This window comes from Podarcis pityusensis, assembly GCF_964106645.2.
Source record: "Podarcis pityusensis genome assembly, chromosome: 13".
Classification (NCBI taxonomy): domain Eukaryota; kingdom Metazoa; phylum Chordata; class Lepidosauria; order Squamata; family Lacertidae; genus Podarcis; species Podarcis pityusensis.
This window is the reverse complement of record NC_138038.1, coordinates 24,573,520-24,587,175: the sequence shown is the minus strand read 5'-3', so window position 1 is coordinate 24,587,175 and position 13,656 is coordinate 24,573,520. Positions and strand designations below refer to the sequence as shown.

General features: G+C 46.2%; 1 protein-coding gene across 1 annotated transcript in view; it reads right to left on the bottom strand.

Annotated features, from left to right (window-relative positions):
- The window catches only part of LOC308461813 (uncharacterized protein), a 33,496-nt gene extending 21,493 nt beyond the window's left edge, over nt 1–12,003 (bottom strand). Inside the window, exons 1-8 of the mRNA XM_080978978.1 lie at nt 11,208–12,003; nt 9,145–9,227; nt 8,839–8,995; nt 7,091–7,252; nt 6,841–6,966; nt 5,408–5,628; nt 3,990–4,024; nt 2,397–2,489 (exon numbers count right to left, since the gene is read on the bottom strand). Coding sequence (XP_080835104.1) covers nt 2,397–2,489; nt 3,990–4,024; nt 5,408–5,628; nt 6,841–6,966; nt 7,091–7,252; nt 8,839–8,995; nt 9,145–9,227; nt 11,208–11,714 — 1,384 coding nt within the window. The 5' untranslated portion in view covers nt 11,715–12,003. The remainder of the gene's footprint in view (nt 1–2,396; nt 2,490–3,989; nt 4,025–5,407; nt 5,629–6,840; nt 6,967–7,090; nt 7,253–8,838; nt 8,996–9,144; nt 9,228–11,207) is intronic.
- Between the last annotated feature and the right edge of the window lie 1,653 nt (nt 12,004–13,656).

Here is a 13,656-nt window from a genome sequence, read left to right as displayed (position 1 = left end):
AGTTGGTGCCCAGCACCGCCTCCTATGAAAGTGAGTTCCATAGTTATTATTATTTTTGAAAAGCCAGCAACTGCAGCAGAGGAAAACTTCAGGCTTTTTCCGCAGACAGCGCGAGGGCATGTTTTTGACCAAGTAACTAGAGCAGAGTTTCATTTAAGCCCTGAACCAAGTCTGTACAAGCAAGGCTTTTAACACGGCATCTGCAGAGAGCAGGCAAAGGGGCCATCTATCAGGAGAACAGACTGTATCTAAACAACCTACAAATACCAGTTTGAGTGTACAGTGGTACCTCAGGTTAAGAACTTAATTCGTTCTGGAGGTCCGTTCTTAACCTGAAACTGTTCTTAACCTGAGACACCACTTTAGCTAATGGGGCCTCCTGCTGCTGCCACACTGCTGCCACACAATTTCTGTTCTCATCCTGAAGCAAAGTTCTTAACCTGAGGTACTATTTCTGGATTAGCGGAGTCTATAACCTGAAGCGTCTGTAGACTAAAAGGGGACAGTGATGTGTGGATAAAAGCAATATATGTGTGTACCACAACATCCAGCAGCAGTGATCGTGTTAGAATGTTGGCTACCTTCTTATAGTTGCACAAAGGCCTATGGGCTCACTATGGGATGCTGGAGAATTCTGACAAAAACAGAAATGAGAGCAAAATCGTGAATGCTTGCTTATTCTTCCTGTGTAGAAGAAGGGAATCAATCCAACAAATGTGATCGGTATTTGCTGCTGCTGTTGCTTCCAGGCTGCATCCACAAGGCAGTTTATTCTGTTTTGGGGACTTTTCCCTAACTCTTAAGTTCTGCATTATATTTGAGCCTCCTCTGAACTATAGTGCAAGTTTGGTGCTCATTTCCATGTTATTTGCTTCCAGGGCGAGAGGAGGGGAACAGTTTGCAAATAATGTGAAAATGAGTGCTAAACTTGTGCTATATATTCCACTGTATTTCCAGAAGTAGCTTTTGCATCATGCCAAAGCTCAGATACCTGTATAATGTGGAAATTAACTGTTAGGGGAATATTGTGAAAATGGATGTGACTCTTCAGTTCTGTTTCTGATTATGAGGCCGCTTGGCAGATAATGCTAGCACATTATTGGAGCCTCATTGGTGGAGGAGTCTGAAGCACTGGTGACGAGTAGGGGGGTGGGAGGCCAGAGCTCCCCCCAAATGTTCAATGAAGGGGCCAGGGGCCCCTCAAAATTCTGCAGTGGCCAAATATGCAGGCCATGGGGTGTCCGCAAGACTCATCAGCATGCCTCACAGTGTGCACAAGTGATGTCAGCACATTGCAAGCACATCGCGGAGCGTGCTGACATCATGCGTGCATGCCTCAGGGCATGCATGTACAGTGTGATGATGCCACACAGCCCCAGGTCCTCTCAATTGTGGGGGCAAGGGGGCATGTGTGGTCTGGAGGCCTGGTCTAAGTGCATTTTCCAGCCATGGGTGGTGAAACTTTGGCCCTCCAGATGCTGCTGAACTACATTTCCCAACAACCACAGCCAGCGTGGCCAATGATCAGGGATGATGGGAGTTGTATTCCTGGAAAGGCAAAGATTCCCCAACCATTTTAAGCCCATTGATTTCCATTAGAGAGAAGGCCTGTAGTTTAGTGGTGAAGCAACTCCTTTGCACACAGAAGGTCTCTGGTTCAGATAGGGCTGGGAACAGCCCCTTCCTAAAACCCTTGAAATTTGCTGGTAGTCCCCCAACCTGGTACCCTCCAGATTTTTTGAGGACTGCAACTGCCATCATCTCCAGCTAGCATGGCCAATGGACGGGGATGATGGGAATTGTAGTCCAAAACATTGGAAGGACACCAAGTTGGGGGAGGCTAGTATAGACAATATAGAGCAAGACAAACCAATGACTTATACCATTCAGACCATTAGTTTATCTAGCTCAGTATTGTCCTACTGTGCTCCTAGACTATTGGGAGGCAGCTTAAGATGTTTTCACAAGGACCTCTCCCACACTGCATATTCGGGCACTGAGAGCAGCATGGGAAACAATGTTTTGGAAGGTTTGATCCTTCTGAATGAGATGCGCTTTGATACTGCAATATTGAGACTCAAACAATCAAGTCTAATCACACATATCTATATCTATCTATCTATATCTATCTTTCTATCTATGAAATTATTTTGAAAAGGCATGTCTTCTGTCCATCTAGGAAGGCTGAAGGTTGTAGGGTTAAGAGCGATGAAACCATTATCTTGAACTGACCACAGAAAACTCCTGATTTGCTGGAATGAACACACTTTATTAGAGCCTTGGGTATGCAGCCGTACAAGAACTCAAACTGCAGTTGGTAAGAAGAAAAGCAGGAAAGGAAAAAGAGCAGTATCTCAAATGAGGAAAGGCTGATGTGTTCAAGGTGCAGACTTAACGGCCAGAGACGTGGACCTGTTCACGAGATGAGATCACTTTTCCGTCTTGGACCTCCTCGACAATTGTGCGGACTTGGCGGGTGGTTGAGGGTCCTACAAGGAGACAGAAGGGAGGGTGGATGTTATTTGCAGGGAAGTGATTCAGCCTCCACCATTTGCTGACCTGCCTCTCTGTGTCCTACACATCAGCTAAAGCTCACTGTTAGAAGGAACTGGATTGTAACATCTTCCATGGAACCTCAGAATGCGTTGCTTTACCAAACCATGGGAATGCAGAGCAAGCTTTGCAGGACTGGCATTTAAAGGGCTTCTTGTGCTTTGATCAACATCTGCAGAACGTTTCTTCAACCTTTACAGACCTGGGGCCAATATTTAACTCCGACCAGCCACTTTCTATTTGTAACGTGGCACCCACTTTTATTTCATACTGTATGTGTCTTTCTCATTTCCCTTCTCCCTCTCTCCTACACACACACACACACACACACACACACACACACACACATATGCACATACTATCCCCTCTTCCATCTTTCTCCTCTCCAGCTTGCCCCTTCTTTTTTGGAAAAAAATTAAACAAAGAAAAAAAATAGTGGCACGACCCCCTTAAGACTTAACTGGCATGACCTGCTTAAGAATAACTTTACTGAATCACATTAGAGGTCTGTCTAAGGCAGCATCCTATATCTACAGGGCTGAACCAGATGCCTCTGGGAAACCCACAACAGCCAGCAACTGATATTCAGAGACAGGCCACCTTTGACACTGAAGGCGATAACGCTCTGATGCCTAACAACCATTGATAGCCTTCTCCTCCATGACTTTGTATATTCCCCTTTTAAAGTTGTTCAGGTTGGTGGCCAACACTACATCTTTCCATGGCTTAACTATGGGCTGTACTACAAGTTTTCTTTTCTATTCTGCATCTCCTACCATTCCTCTTCAAAAGGAAAAGACCATAGTTCAGTGGCAGAACTTCTGCTTTGCATTCAGAAGGACTGAAAGCCAAGCCCCAGCATCTTCAAGTAGGGCTGGGATAGACCCCAGTCTGAGTCTTTGGAGAGCTGCTGTCGGTCAGTGTAGACAATACTGAGCTAGATGGACTAATGGTCTGACTTAACCTAAGGCAGCTTCCTATGTTCCTATAGGACAACCCGTAGCTCAATCCAGGCTGAGTTACAACCCGGTTGTTGACTATGACTCATTCATTGAAGGCCAGTGCCTTAATCCAATTAGTTTCCTGTGTTATCAAGTAACTACATGCATTGACTAATACAAATGACATAGACGGCTTTGTTGAAACATGGCACCCTTTTATGAAATACTTCGCTTATAATCCTGAAGAATGGCAACTGCCGAAATCACAGACTGGACTTTGGCAAACTTAACTAGATCGATCCCTACTGGATGGTAAAAATATAGAAGCAGCTACCATCTTGAATGGCTAGGCCTACAGTATTTGTTGACAGCACACTGATGAATGTACCATCTCCTTATCCTGTCTGTTTGCATGCTTCAATATTCTCAGCTTTTATAAAACAAAGAGAACTTCTGAAAAGCAAAAGGAAGAGCAACAGCCCAACAGATCCTTACCGCTAGAAATCGCCGACGAATACTGGGAAGAAATGCTGCAAGGGGAGAAAGACAAGACTGGATTAGAGAAACATGAAGAGTTCGTTTTCAGCTGCAATGCAGCAGGTGCAGAAATTGTAATCAAATGCGCTAAAAGGAAAAGCACAACAACACAACTTTGTGTCCAGTTAATTTCGTGATTGCTTTAAAATAAAGGAACCCCAGAGGAAGCCGTGGAACATTTCCATTTGTTACATTTTCTCCTCTGGCCCAATACTATCGGCTTCTTCACACATTACAGCAAACACAGCTGGGAGTGTTTGTGTGGGAAAGTGTACCTGTATTGATTCATACAGATCAGCTGCTGTGTACACAGAGTGTATCCTAGTTGGGTGACACATGTGAATAACTGTATGAGCATGCAAGCACAACTCTTTGTATTCACAAGTATGCAGGTTGTACACTCATTGGATGTAATGTGTGAAAGGCCCTTATAACATTCTGCAATGGGCCAATGGGGGCAGAGGACTGGATATAGGACTCCTGTGCCTTTAGAAATGTACCAGGTTTGCAAGCCAACACAAGACGTTGCTCAAGGGTAGCATGGTGTGTTGACACTATTGCACCAAAAGCACCCACAACAGCTGGACCTAGTGTGCCAATGGCACATGATGTGCTTAACATACATCAGAAATAATGGGATGGAAGGACAGGCCTAGAACAGCCAGCAATCCTAAATAATGACTTGGCAATTGAAAGACATCCTCTGTGATGGACTGGTTTGGATGCAAAGGAATGCTGGGAGGAACCAGCTGGGGAACCACCAGGGGAAAAGGGCTCAGAGCCTGGGGAGTGGTGGTGGGACATTGTTGAGTGGTCAGAGGGAAAAGACTGGGAAGAGGAGGGGTTGGAAACTGAAGAGGTAACAGGGCTTAGTGAGCTGGGAGAGTCTGTGACAGAGAGAATTCCAGAATCAGAGGCAGAGACTAAAGCAGGAGAATGGGATGAGGAAGGCCAAGAGGCAGAGACGAGTCCAGCTGGTGCAGAGGCATGGGTGTCTTCTTCTGCTGCGACAAGCTTCCGTCCCCACTGGTCTCCCAGAACCAGAAGAGGCATGAAAAGAGCAGAGGAAAGGTTGGCTGCACTTAGGCACAGTCTCCGATTGCTTGGGGAAAACCCTGGAGAGGAGTGGGCTGTGACAAGGTGGGGACTTTCAGTCTTGGCAACTGATCTATGGGGCAAGACCTACCAGGATTGAGCTGCCAGGTTCATTAGGCCCGACACTCCACCAAGTCTGTGCAGATCATGTTCTTGCTAACAAAGAGTTAGCTCCAACTTGCACAGTGTGATTTACTGCCAGCTCACTCCTGACATCCTCCTGTTTCAGCCTATTGACTCCTTATCCAACATTAGAAAATAGCCCTCCTCTTTATACATACTGGGCTTCCTCTCCCTCCAGCAGGCGGCGGTAGGTGGCGATCTCCTGTTCCAGGCGGGTCTTGGTATCAAGGAGGATCTTGTATTCGTGGTTCTGGCGCTCCATGTCGCACCTCAGCTCAGCCAGCTGCTCCTCCACGCTGGTGATCATAACCTGGATCTGGGCAAGCTGGGCTCCGTAGCGGGACTCTGTCTCTGCCAAGCTGCCTTCCAGTGCTGCTTTCTGGGGGAAGAGAATTGAGAGAGAGGAAATCAGAGTTAGCTTCTGAGGGAACCTGCACAGCAACCTTTAATGTTAGAGTCCTCCAGCGGTGGCTGGTAGGACAAAAGGAAGGGAGCCCAACAGTAGGTGGCGCCAATGAGCCAAAGACAGACACAGCCACCCTCTGACTGGTCAGAAGCAAGAAGGCAGGCAGGTGGCAGCTAGTTGAGGACAGACTGATGTTGGCGGGGCAGCACCCCATTCACCCTAATAGACCTTCACTGGATTCCTCCGCGTAATTGGGAATCCTGTGCAATCAGATTCCCTAATCAAAGGGAAACACAGGGGCTCTTGGTCCATGCATATTAAGAACATAAGAAGAGCCTTTCTGAGTCAAGCCAGTGGCCCATCTAGTCCAGAATCCTGTTCTTCCAGTGACCAACTAGATGCCTGGGGGAAGCCTACAAGCAAAATCTGAATGCAACAGCACTCTCTCTACTTGAGACTCCCAGCAGCTAGCATTCTGACTGTGTGTCAGGATGTTGTCAGTGACTCCCGGCTGGTTGCCCAGGAAAGCATAAAGACAAGGAAAAGTTTCTTACTGTCCCTTTTTTATTTCAATCTTTACAGAGAGAGGCTATAGAACTCAGACTCTTGGATAATGGCATTGTCCCAAATGAATCTCCATCCCCATCCCTGTCTCTCCCACTTCCTCATTCATGACTTCTACGGGTGCTGCTACATGCCCTCTGTCTTTGAGCTCTTTGCTCTCCTACTTTTAAGGCTCGCCAGGCTCTGGGAGATGGAGGGTCTGGAATGCTTTCTAACGACAACGTGTCAGCCAGGCGTTGTCCTGGCTCTCCCATGATTTCCCAGCTTTTCCTCTCATCTGCCTCTGAGCTGCAACTTCCTTCAAACCCCTGTTGAAAATCTATACTGTCTTCCTCTTCCTCCTCCCTGGAAAGGTCAGTCCCTGACACTGTGGAGGTAGACTACAGCCATCATGACTTGTAGCCATTGATCGCTCCATGAATTTGTCTAACCCTCGTTTACACCCTCCAAGCTGATGGCCATTACAACACCTTCTGGAAGCAAATTCTAATATTTGCTTCCTCAGAGAAGGTAGAAAGTCATTCTAGGAATTCCCAGCAAGTCAGGTCTGGTGGTGGGGTGCGACATTGTGCAACCGTTTCCCTGATTAAGGGCAGGGAGAAGATTGCCTGAACACCGTACCGTGCTAAGCTGGGACTGCAGCTCTATTTCCAGGCCTTGGAGGGTTCGTCTCAGTTCCGTGATTTCCGACTTGCCGCTGTGCAGCTGCTCTGTGTTCATGGCAACTTCGCGGTTCAGCTCTTCGGTCTACAAGGAAATGGGGAGACAGCACCATAGTGACCTCACTGATCAAAACGCCCAGTATTCTATTCTTGTTTCTTCTCCCCCCCCACCCCCCAAGAAAGTGCATTCACCCCAAAGGAAGACCCACCTTGCTGAAGAACCACTGCTCAGCATCCTTCCGGTTCTGCTCCGCCAGTGTCTCGTACTGCTCACGCATCTCTGCCAGGATCTTGGTCAGATCCACCCCAGGAGCAGCATCCATTTCCACAGAGATCTCACCACGGATCTGGCTTCGAAGGACAGTCATTTCCTGTGACAGAGGTACATGGAGCGAGGTTATTCGTAATTAAGATTCTATCATGTTGTTGGTTTTATTGTACACCACTATTATTATTGTTTTTTTAAGTGTTGGCTGTTTAGAAATATTCTTATAGATAAATCAGATGCGACTTCTTTGGGGGAAATTCCACCAATCTGAAAAATATAGGTTGTTTTTAAACCTATATTGCACTTAGATTGCAAACCCTAATGAAAGTGTCTTTCATAATGTGCTTCTGTTTCATGTAAGGATTTTCCTACATGCATCTGAAAGCATGAGGCTGGTGTTGTCAAGAGTCAGCTATCCCGGATCAGTACCATATTTTTCCGTGTATAACACGGCCCCTATTTTTTGGGACTCCAAATAAAAAAATCCCCCATATGCACCATACGTGTATAAGACGACCACCAATTTTAAACCTGAAAAAATAGGGGGAAATATAGTCTTATAGACGGAAAAATATGGTATTTACCATACTTGCCAGTAAACTAATTGAAGATGTACCAGAGAATGACTGGTAAGGGTATCAGCAGGTGCATGCGGTCATTTGATCTTGACAGCCTAATTCTCACACAATGAATTATTTTGAGCCATGGCCCCAAGGATTTCGTTCTTCTGCACGTTGCTCTGGATACAATGAGCTTAGGTTGGAGGCCAACCATTGCCACAGTCTGGCTTTGTAGAGACTGGTTTTTATCTCATTACTGTTGCAATCAATTGTAGTCATTGCTACTACTCCGTTTTAGGGGGGGTGCAGTGTGGTTTTGATTTGGATGACTATTATTATTATTATTATTATTATTATTATTATTATTATTTCTTTTCAGCCAGAGCTTGCCAGAGCTCAGTTCTGGCACCTCTCAGGTGGGCGCCATTGCCATTCTAAGAGAACAAGGAAGAAGTTCATGGTGAACTCTGGCACCTCTTTTTCTAGAAAAATAGCACTGATTTTTTATATTTTATTAGTAGTAGTAATATGTGTTTATGAAATCTTGTACATCTTTTTCAAAGGCCGATTCTGCCCTAAAAGGCACACTGGAGCAGATCTAGGCTAGATTCTCACAGCTGTACTTGACATGCAGAACTCAGCCTGTTCGCTTTTCCAATGGACTTTTAAGGGCTGGTTCATTCATGCATCTTCAACACTTGATGGCTGCAGTATCTAAGAGTGACTTGCACTTATGAATGGGCCTTTACAGACGGAACAGTCAGAACCTCTTTAAACGCAATGCTTTCCAATGGAGTCCATTCGTAGACTTGACGTCTGTGATCAATGGTATGTTCATGGGTAAATCGGGCCCAGGTTTATGGTTACGCAAATTGTTTGGTAAGTATCTAGATCACAGCCCAAGAGGTCTGTTTCCTGCCCATTTTTCCAATGATATTTCAAAGACATTTCATTGTGGCACAGCCTGTTGTGCTGGGCCATTCAGAAGATGCTTGTAGCATGTGCAACCACATTGGACAAAAAGAACATGCGTTGGGTTCATCAGACATAAACCAGTTGAATGCTGGTGTCCTCCCCTCCCCTTTAAAATGTGCACCCCTCTGTGATATTGCCCATTGGGCATCCTTACCTCCTCATGGTTCTTGTGCAGATAAGCCAATTCCTCCTTTAGATTTTCCAGCTGCATTTCCAGATCAGATCTGGACAGTGTTAGATCATCCAAGACTCTGCGTAGACCATTGATGTCAGACTCCACACTCATGCGCAGGGCCTGCTCTGTCTCAAACCTGCATCCACAAAGAATTGAGAGGAAAAGGGAAGGGGAAAGGGGTAAGAGGTTGTCCCACAAAATGTTTATCATAAAGCTCCCAGCCATGGTGCTGGCTTTGAAACCAACCCAACCACTGGGATGTGTGTTTTTAACAATTAAACCTACTTGGTTCTGAAGTCATCAGCGGTCAACTTCGCATTGTCAATCTGCAGGAGGATGCTGGCATTCTGAACACTGGCAGCAAGAATCTGCAAGGGAAGTAGGGAATGGGTGGTTTAAAATGGTAAAAAATCTGGGCAAGTTTTATTTTATTTTTAGGGAACCCTCGACGACGGGCATTTCATTCAGGACCTAGCCTTGTGCTACGTGAAAGCTCTGGGATGTTCTTTCTAATTTACTTAACAGAAAGCCATTTCAAGGGCAGGAAATCATAGAGGAATCACAGAATTGCAGAGTTGGAAGGGACTCTGAGGACCATCTGGGCCAACCCTCTGCAATGCAGGAATATTCAGCTGTCCCATTCAGGGATCGAACCTGCAACCTTGGTGTTATCAGCACTGTGCTCTAACGAGCTGAGCTCTCCAGGAGAAGCATAGCATGCACCAAATTATCATTATTATTTTTTTTTAAATGTGACATCTTCATCCTTCAGCATTCCAGATGTATTTTTACGAGGGCTTGTACCGGGGAACATCCCAGTAGATAGCGCCCCATATTAATTAGTGGGGACACCATTTAGAGTACAGGGTCTAACCTACAGCTGTCCAGAATCTGTTGGGAGTCCCCCATATTTGCCCTGGCCACTGGCATTGCTGGCTGGGGCTGATTGGAATTAGAGTCCCACAACATTTGGAGAAGAACATGATAGTCACCCTCTGGATTAGACTTCAGGAACAAAAAATGTCATGGGCTGGCTCCAGTTTTAAGGGATCCAAGTGGACAAAATAAATTAACTTCCCGCACTAGGGAAATCCTAGTTAATTTTACTACAGAAGAGGCTTTGGTTTGGCTGATGGCATTCCTCCACAGCCTCCATTGCCCAACAGTTAATCATTATACCTCCCAACTAGGAGATTGTGTTGGACCTTGGGCTACTTCACATAGGTCCTTGGTCTTGTGTAAGGGGAAAGTGTACACCTTCAGGAAGGGTGTACACTAGGAGCATCCCAGACCCTGAGATTTCAGGGCCCAAACCTTAGACTTAGGGGCATCCCCTGGTGATGTCACAGAGGTGGGCCCTGGCCATTCTTCCTCTGTACTCCCTCCCACCCCTGAGCCCTGGAGATGGAAGTTAATTGGAAGAGGGAGTCTCTGCAATAATCTGCAGCTGGCTCCTGCCAGGCTGAAGCTTGCAGGCTGCATGCACAGTCTTCTCAATAAATGAAAATGAAAATTAAATTAAGGCACAAAAGAAAGTAGTATACCACTCGTAGTACCACAATAGTAGTGCAGTAGTGGCGATAATGGTATTTCTGGACGATAACTGGGCTAGTTGCAGCTACACAGCCAAGAGTCCTGTGGTAGCATTTAACTAAAGAAAGCTATGTAAGAAAGGAGGGGAATACCCAATGGCTATGAAATGTAAGAGACAGGGGTAATTCAATGGCATTTCTATGCAAGGACAAATCGTCGGCAAGATAAGATCTGTGACCCGTTCACAGCACTAGCAAGCACTATCTTAAAAATCTTTGCTTTACAAATTTAACAGCTATAGTGGGAAAGAAACACACAGTTCTGATTAAGTCTAAATTCAAGGGGGGGGGACATCAAATGTGCTGATCAATGTTAGCTCAGCAGGTTCATGCTAGAACTTCCCTTTAATATTATTCTCTGATTGTGGTTAATATTATTCTGACATCATCAGCTAAGTGTTATTGGATTTTAAAAATCCTTTGCCTAATGCCTACTTACATGTTACACAGACTAAAAGAATTGGATTTGAGGTCTCTGGGTGCTAAGCAGATTTTTTTTAAAAAAGGGGGGTTCTCCCCAAACCTTTCAGACTTTCCTCATGGGCTTGTTAAGAGCCAGTTTGCTACGGTTTTCCATCCTAGAATTGTAGAGCTGGGAGGCACCCTGGGGATCATCTAGTCCAACCCCCTACAGTGCAGGAATCTGCAGCTGTCCCATAAGGGACTCGAACCCTCAACCTTGGCGTTATCAGCACCACGCTCTAACCAACTGAGCTATCCAGGCTAAGAAGCCCCCTTAGAGTCACTTCACCATACCTTGCTCCGCAGATCCTCAATGGTCTTGAAATATGGGCTGTAGTCACGGTCTGGACCAGGTGCTTGCTTCTTGTACCACTCCTTGATCTTAAACTCCAGCTCAGTGTTGGCTTCCTCCAGCGCCCGCACCTTGTCCAGGTAGTTAGCCAGGCGGTCGTTCAGGTTCTGCATGGTCTCCTTCTCGCCCCCGGCCAGAAGGCCTTCGCCACCACCAGCAACAAAGCTTCCACCGAAACTTCCACCATAGCCTCCACCAAACCCACCACCAAACCCACCACCAAGGCCGCTGCTGCTGCAGAAGCTGCCCCCATAGCCACCCCCAAGGGCACTGCCTACCCCAGAGACATAGCGAGAGGAAGAGATGGAGACGCCACCAGCTCCGCCATGGATGCTCGGGGCTCTGTATCCTCCACCCATATGGACGGAGGAAAGCCGGGAGGAACCCCCAGCAAAGGAAGGCCCCTTCATCGAGGAGGAAGAGGTGTATTGCCTGTAGGTGGTGGTCATGGTTGCCAGGAAATGGAGACACTCAAGCCCAGAGAGATGTTCTTGCTGCTTTCTAAACGGCCGAGGGAACTAACGGCTCTCTCATGCCCCATGCTCCTTTTATCTCCAAGGTTGGAGGGGGGCGTTGCTTTGGAAAAGCCCTTCTTCTCTCTGCTTTGCATTCCCCAGAGCTTTCGTCATCACAGACATCAAAAGCCAACATCCACGCTCATCGTTTGTCTCCCCAGGTCTATTCATGCGTGTGTCACATTCCAGCAGATACACCTTGCCCTACAAAGGGCGGTTTTGTGTTTCCCCTTCTGTTCCCAGGTAGTGTGATTCAGAAAACAGGAGGACTATTGCTCAAGGGTACGGTGTAAGATTGCCACCTCTTTTTTTTTTCCTGAACGAACAGCGTGCCCAGGTAGAAACAATGAGCCCTTGAGAGCTGGAAATCTGAGGGAGAGGGGGGAAATCATTACAAAACAAAGGGATATTCATACAGGAGTCCAAGCTCTAAATGCCTTGCACATCTGTTTCTGGCAGGAGATGCAAACCTGAAAGTTCTGGCCAGGGGCTGCTTCAGGGAGCGCAAGAAATGAAGAAAAAGTCCTACACAGAAGATTGCAGGTTCACATTGCATGGATGTGCAGTGGGAGATTTGTCAGTCGATACCCGTGGGAGCTTTGATCCCAGCACCAGAAGGGAATTCTCACCAATATCACAGTATGTGATGTCCTTTGATTGAACAAAGATGTAGGGAAAGGAAACTACATCCGTAGAGTTTCTGATTGTTTAGCAGTTCTTACGTCTTAAAGAAAGAAATGAAACAAGGGAAGGCCTGCGACTATTGTTCAAGTTCATGGGAGCTTCAAAATGCCACATGTTCCAAGTTATTCCAATCATGATCACACCGGGCTCTCATTTCTGGTGCAGCTGAGTCACAATTAGAAAGTCAGGCAGTTCACAGCCTTGTTCACCTCCTTCTGACAACTGCAGGGTGCCACAGTGACAGCAAGAGCTAAGCCTGCTGTGCCCTTGTGCAAGGAGACACACACACACACACCTAACTGGAAAAAGTCGCACCCAGTAAACTAGGCCCCCCACTTCCTAATTGCACTGGAATGAATTTGTAGCCATGGACATTTTCAGGACAAAGAGTGCATTTCAAGGGCATAAAAAGAAGCTTTTGGGGAGAGCTTGTTTTTTTAAAAAAAAATACCAGTATGAAGTTGTTGTTTTTCTCCAGTCTGCAACTTTTGTGCTCTTCCTGAGGCTGTGTACACACTACACCTTTAAAGCACATTCGAAGCACATCTCCCTCTCCAAAGATTTCTAGGCACTCTAATTTGTTATGAGCTGGTCAGAACTGTAGGGTGAACTCCTATGCCCCACTGAAATGGGGAATGCCTAAATGTACTGAAGGCTTTAACATAAGGAAATTCCACTGGAGTATACAAAGTGGTCCCTGAACTCCTTGATGAGTTGATAATTAACTGTTGTTGTTTTCTGCTAGCTAAACCATGAGTGTTTAACCTTAGATCAGGTGACAAAGGTATTTGGTTGCAAATCTCCATTTTGAAAGCCCTGTGGCATTTTGTGGCAAAAGTGGGTGTTTGTCACTACAATTTCATCCCACACTGATTTATACCAGAGGTGGGGAACCTGCAGACCTCCAGGCTTGTGCTCCCTCCAAAACATCAAAGGCAAAAAGCAGAATACCATCTTCCAGGGTGCCATCTTCCCATTTTTTCTTGCAAAAACGTGGTGGCCATTTTGGGTGCCATGATCTCGCATAATTCCGCACTGCAAAAAAAGTCATTTTTCTGGGGGAATCGTGGTGCAGAATCACACAAGATCACAGTGCCCAAAATAGCCACTGTTCTCTCATAAGGAAAAAACCCCCAGATTTCACGGTATTTCTGGGACAGTTGAGGGGCCTGCATCAGGCGCAAACTACACA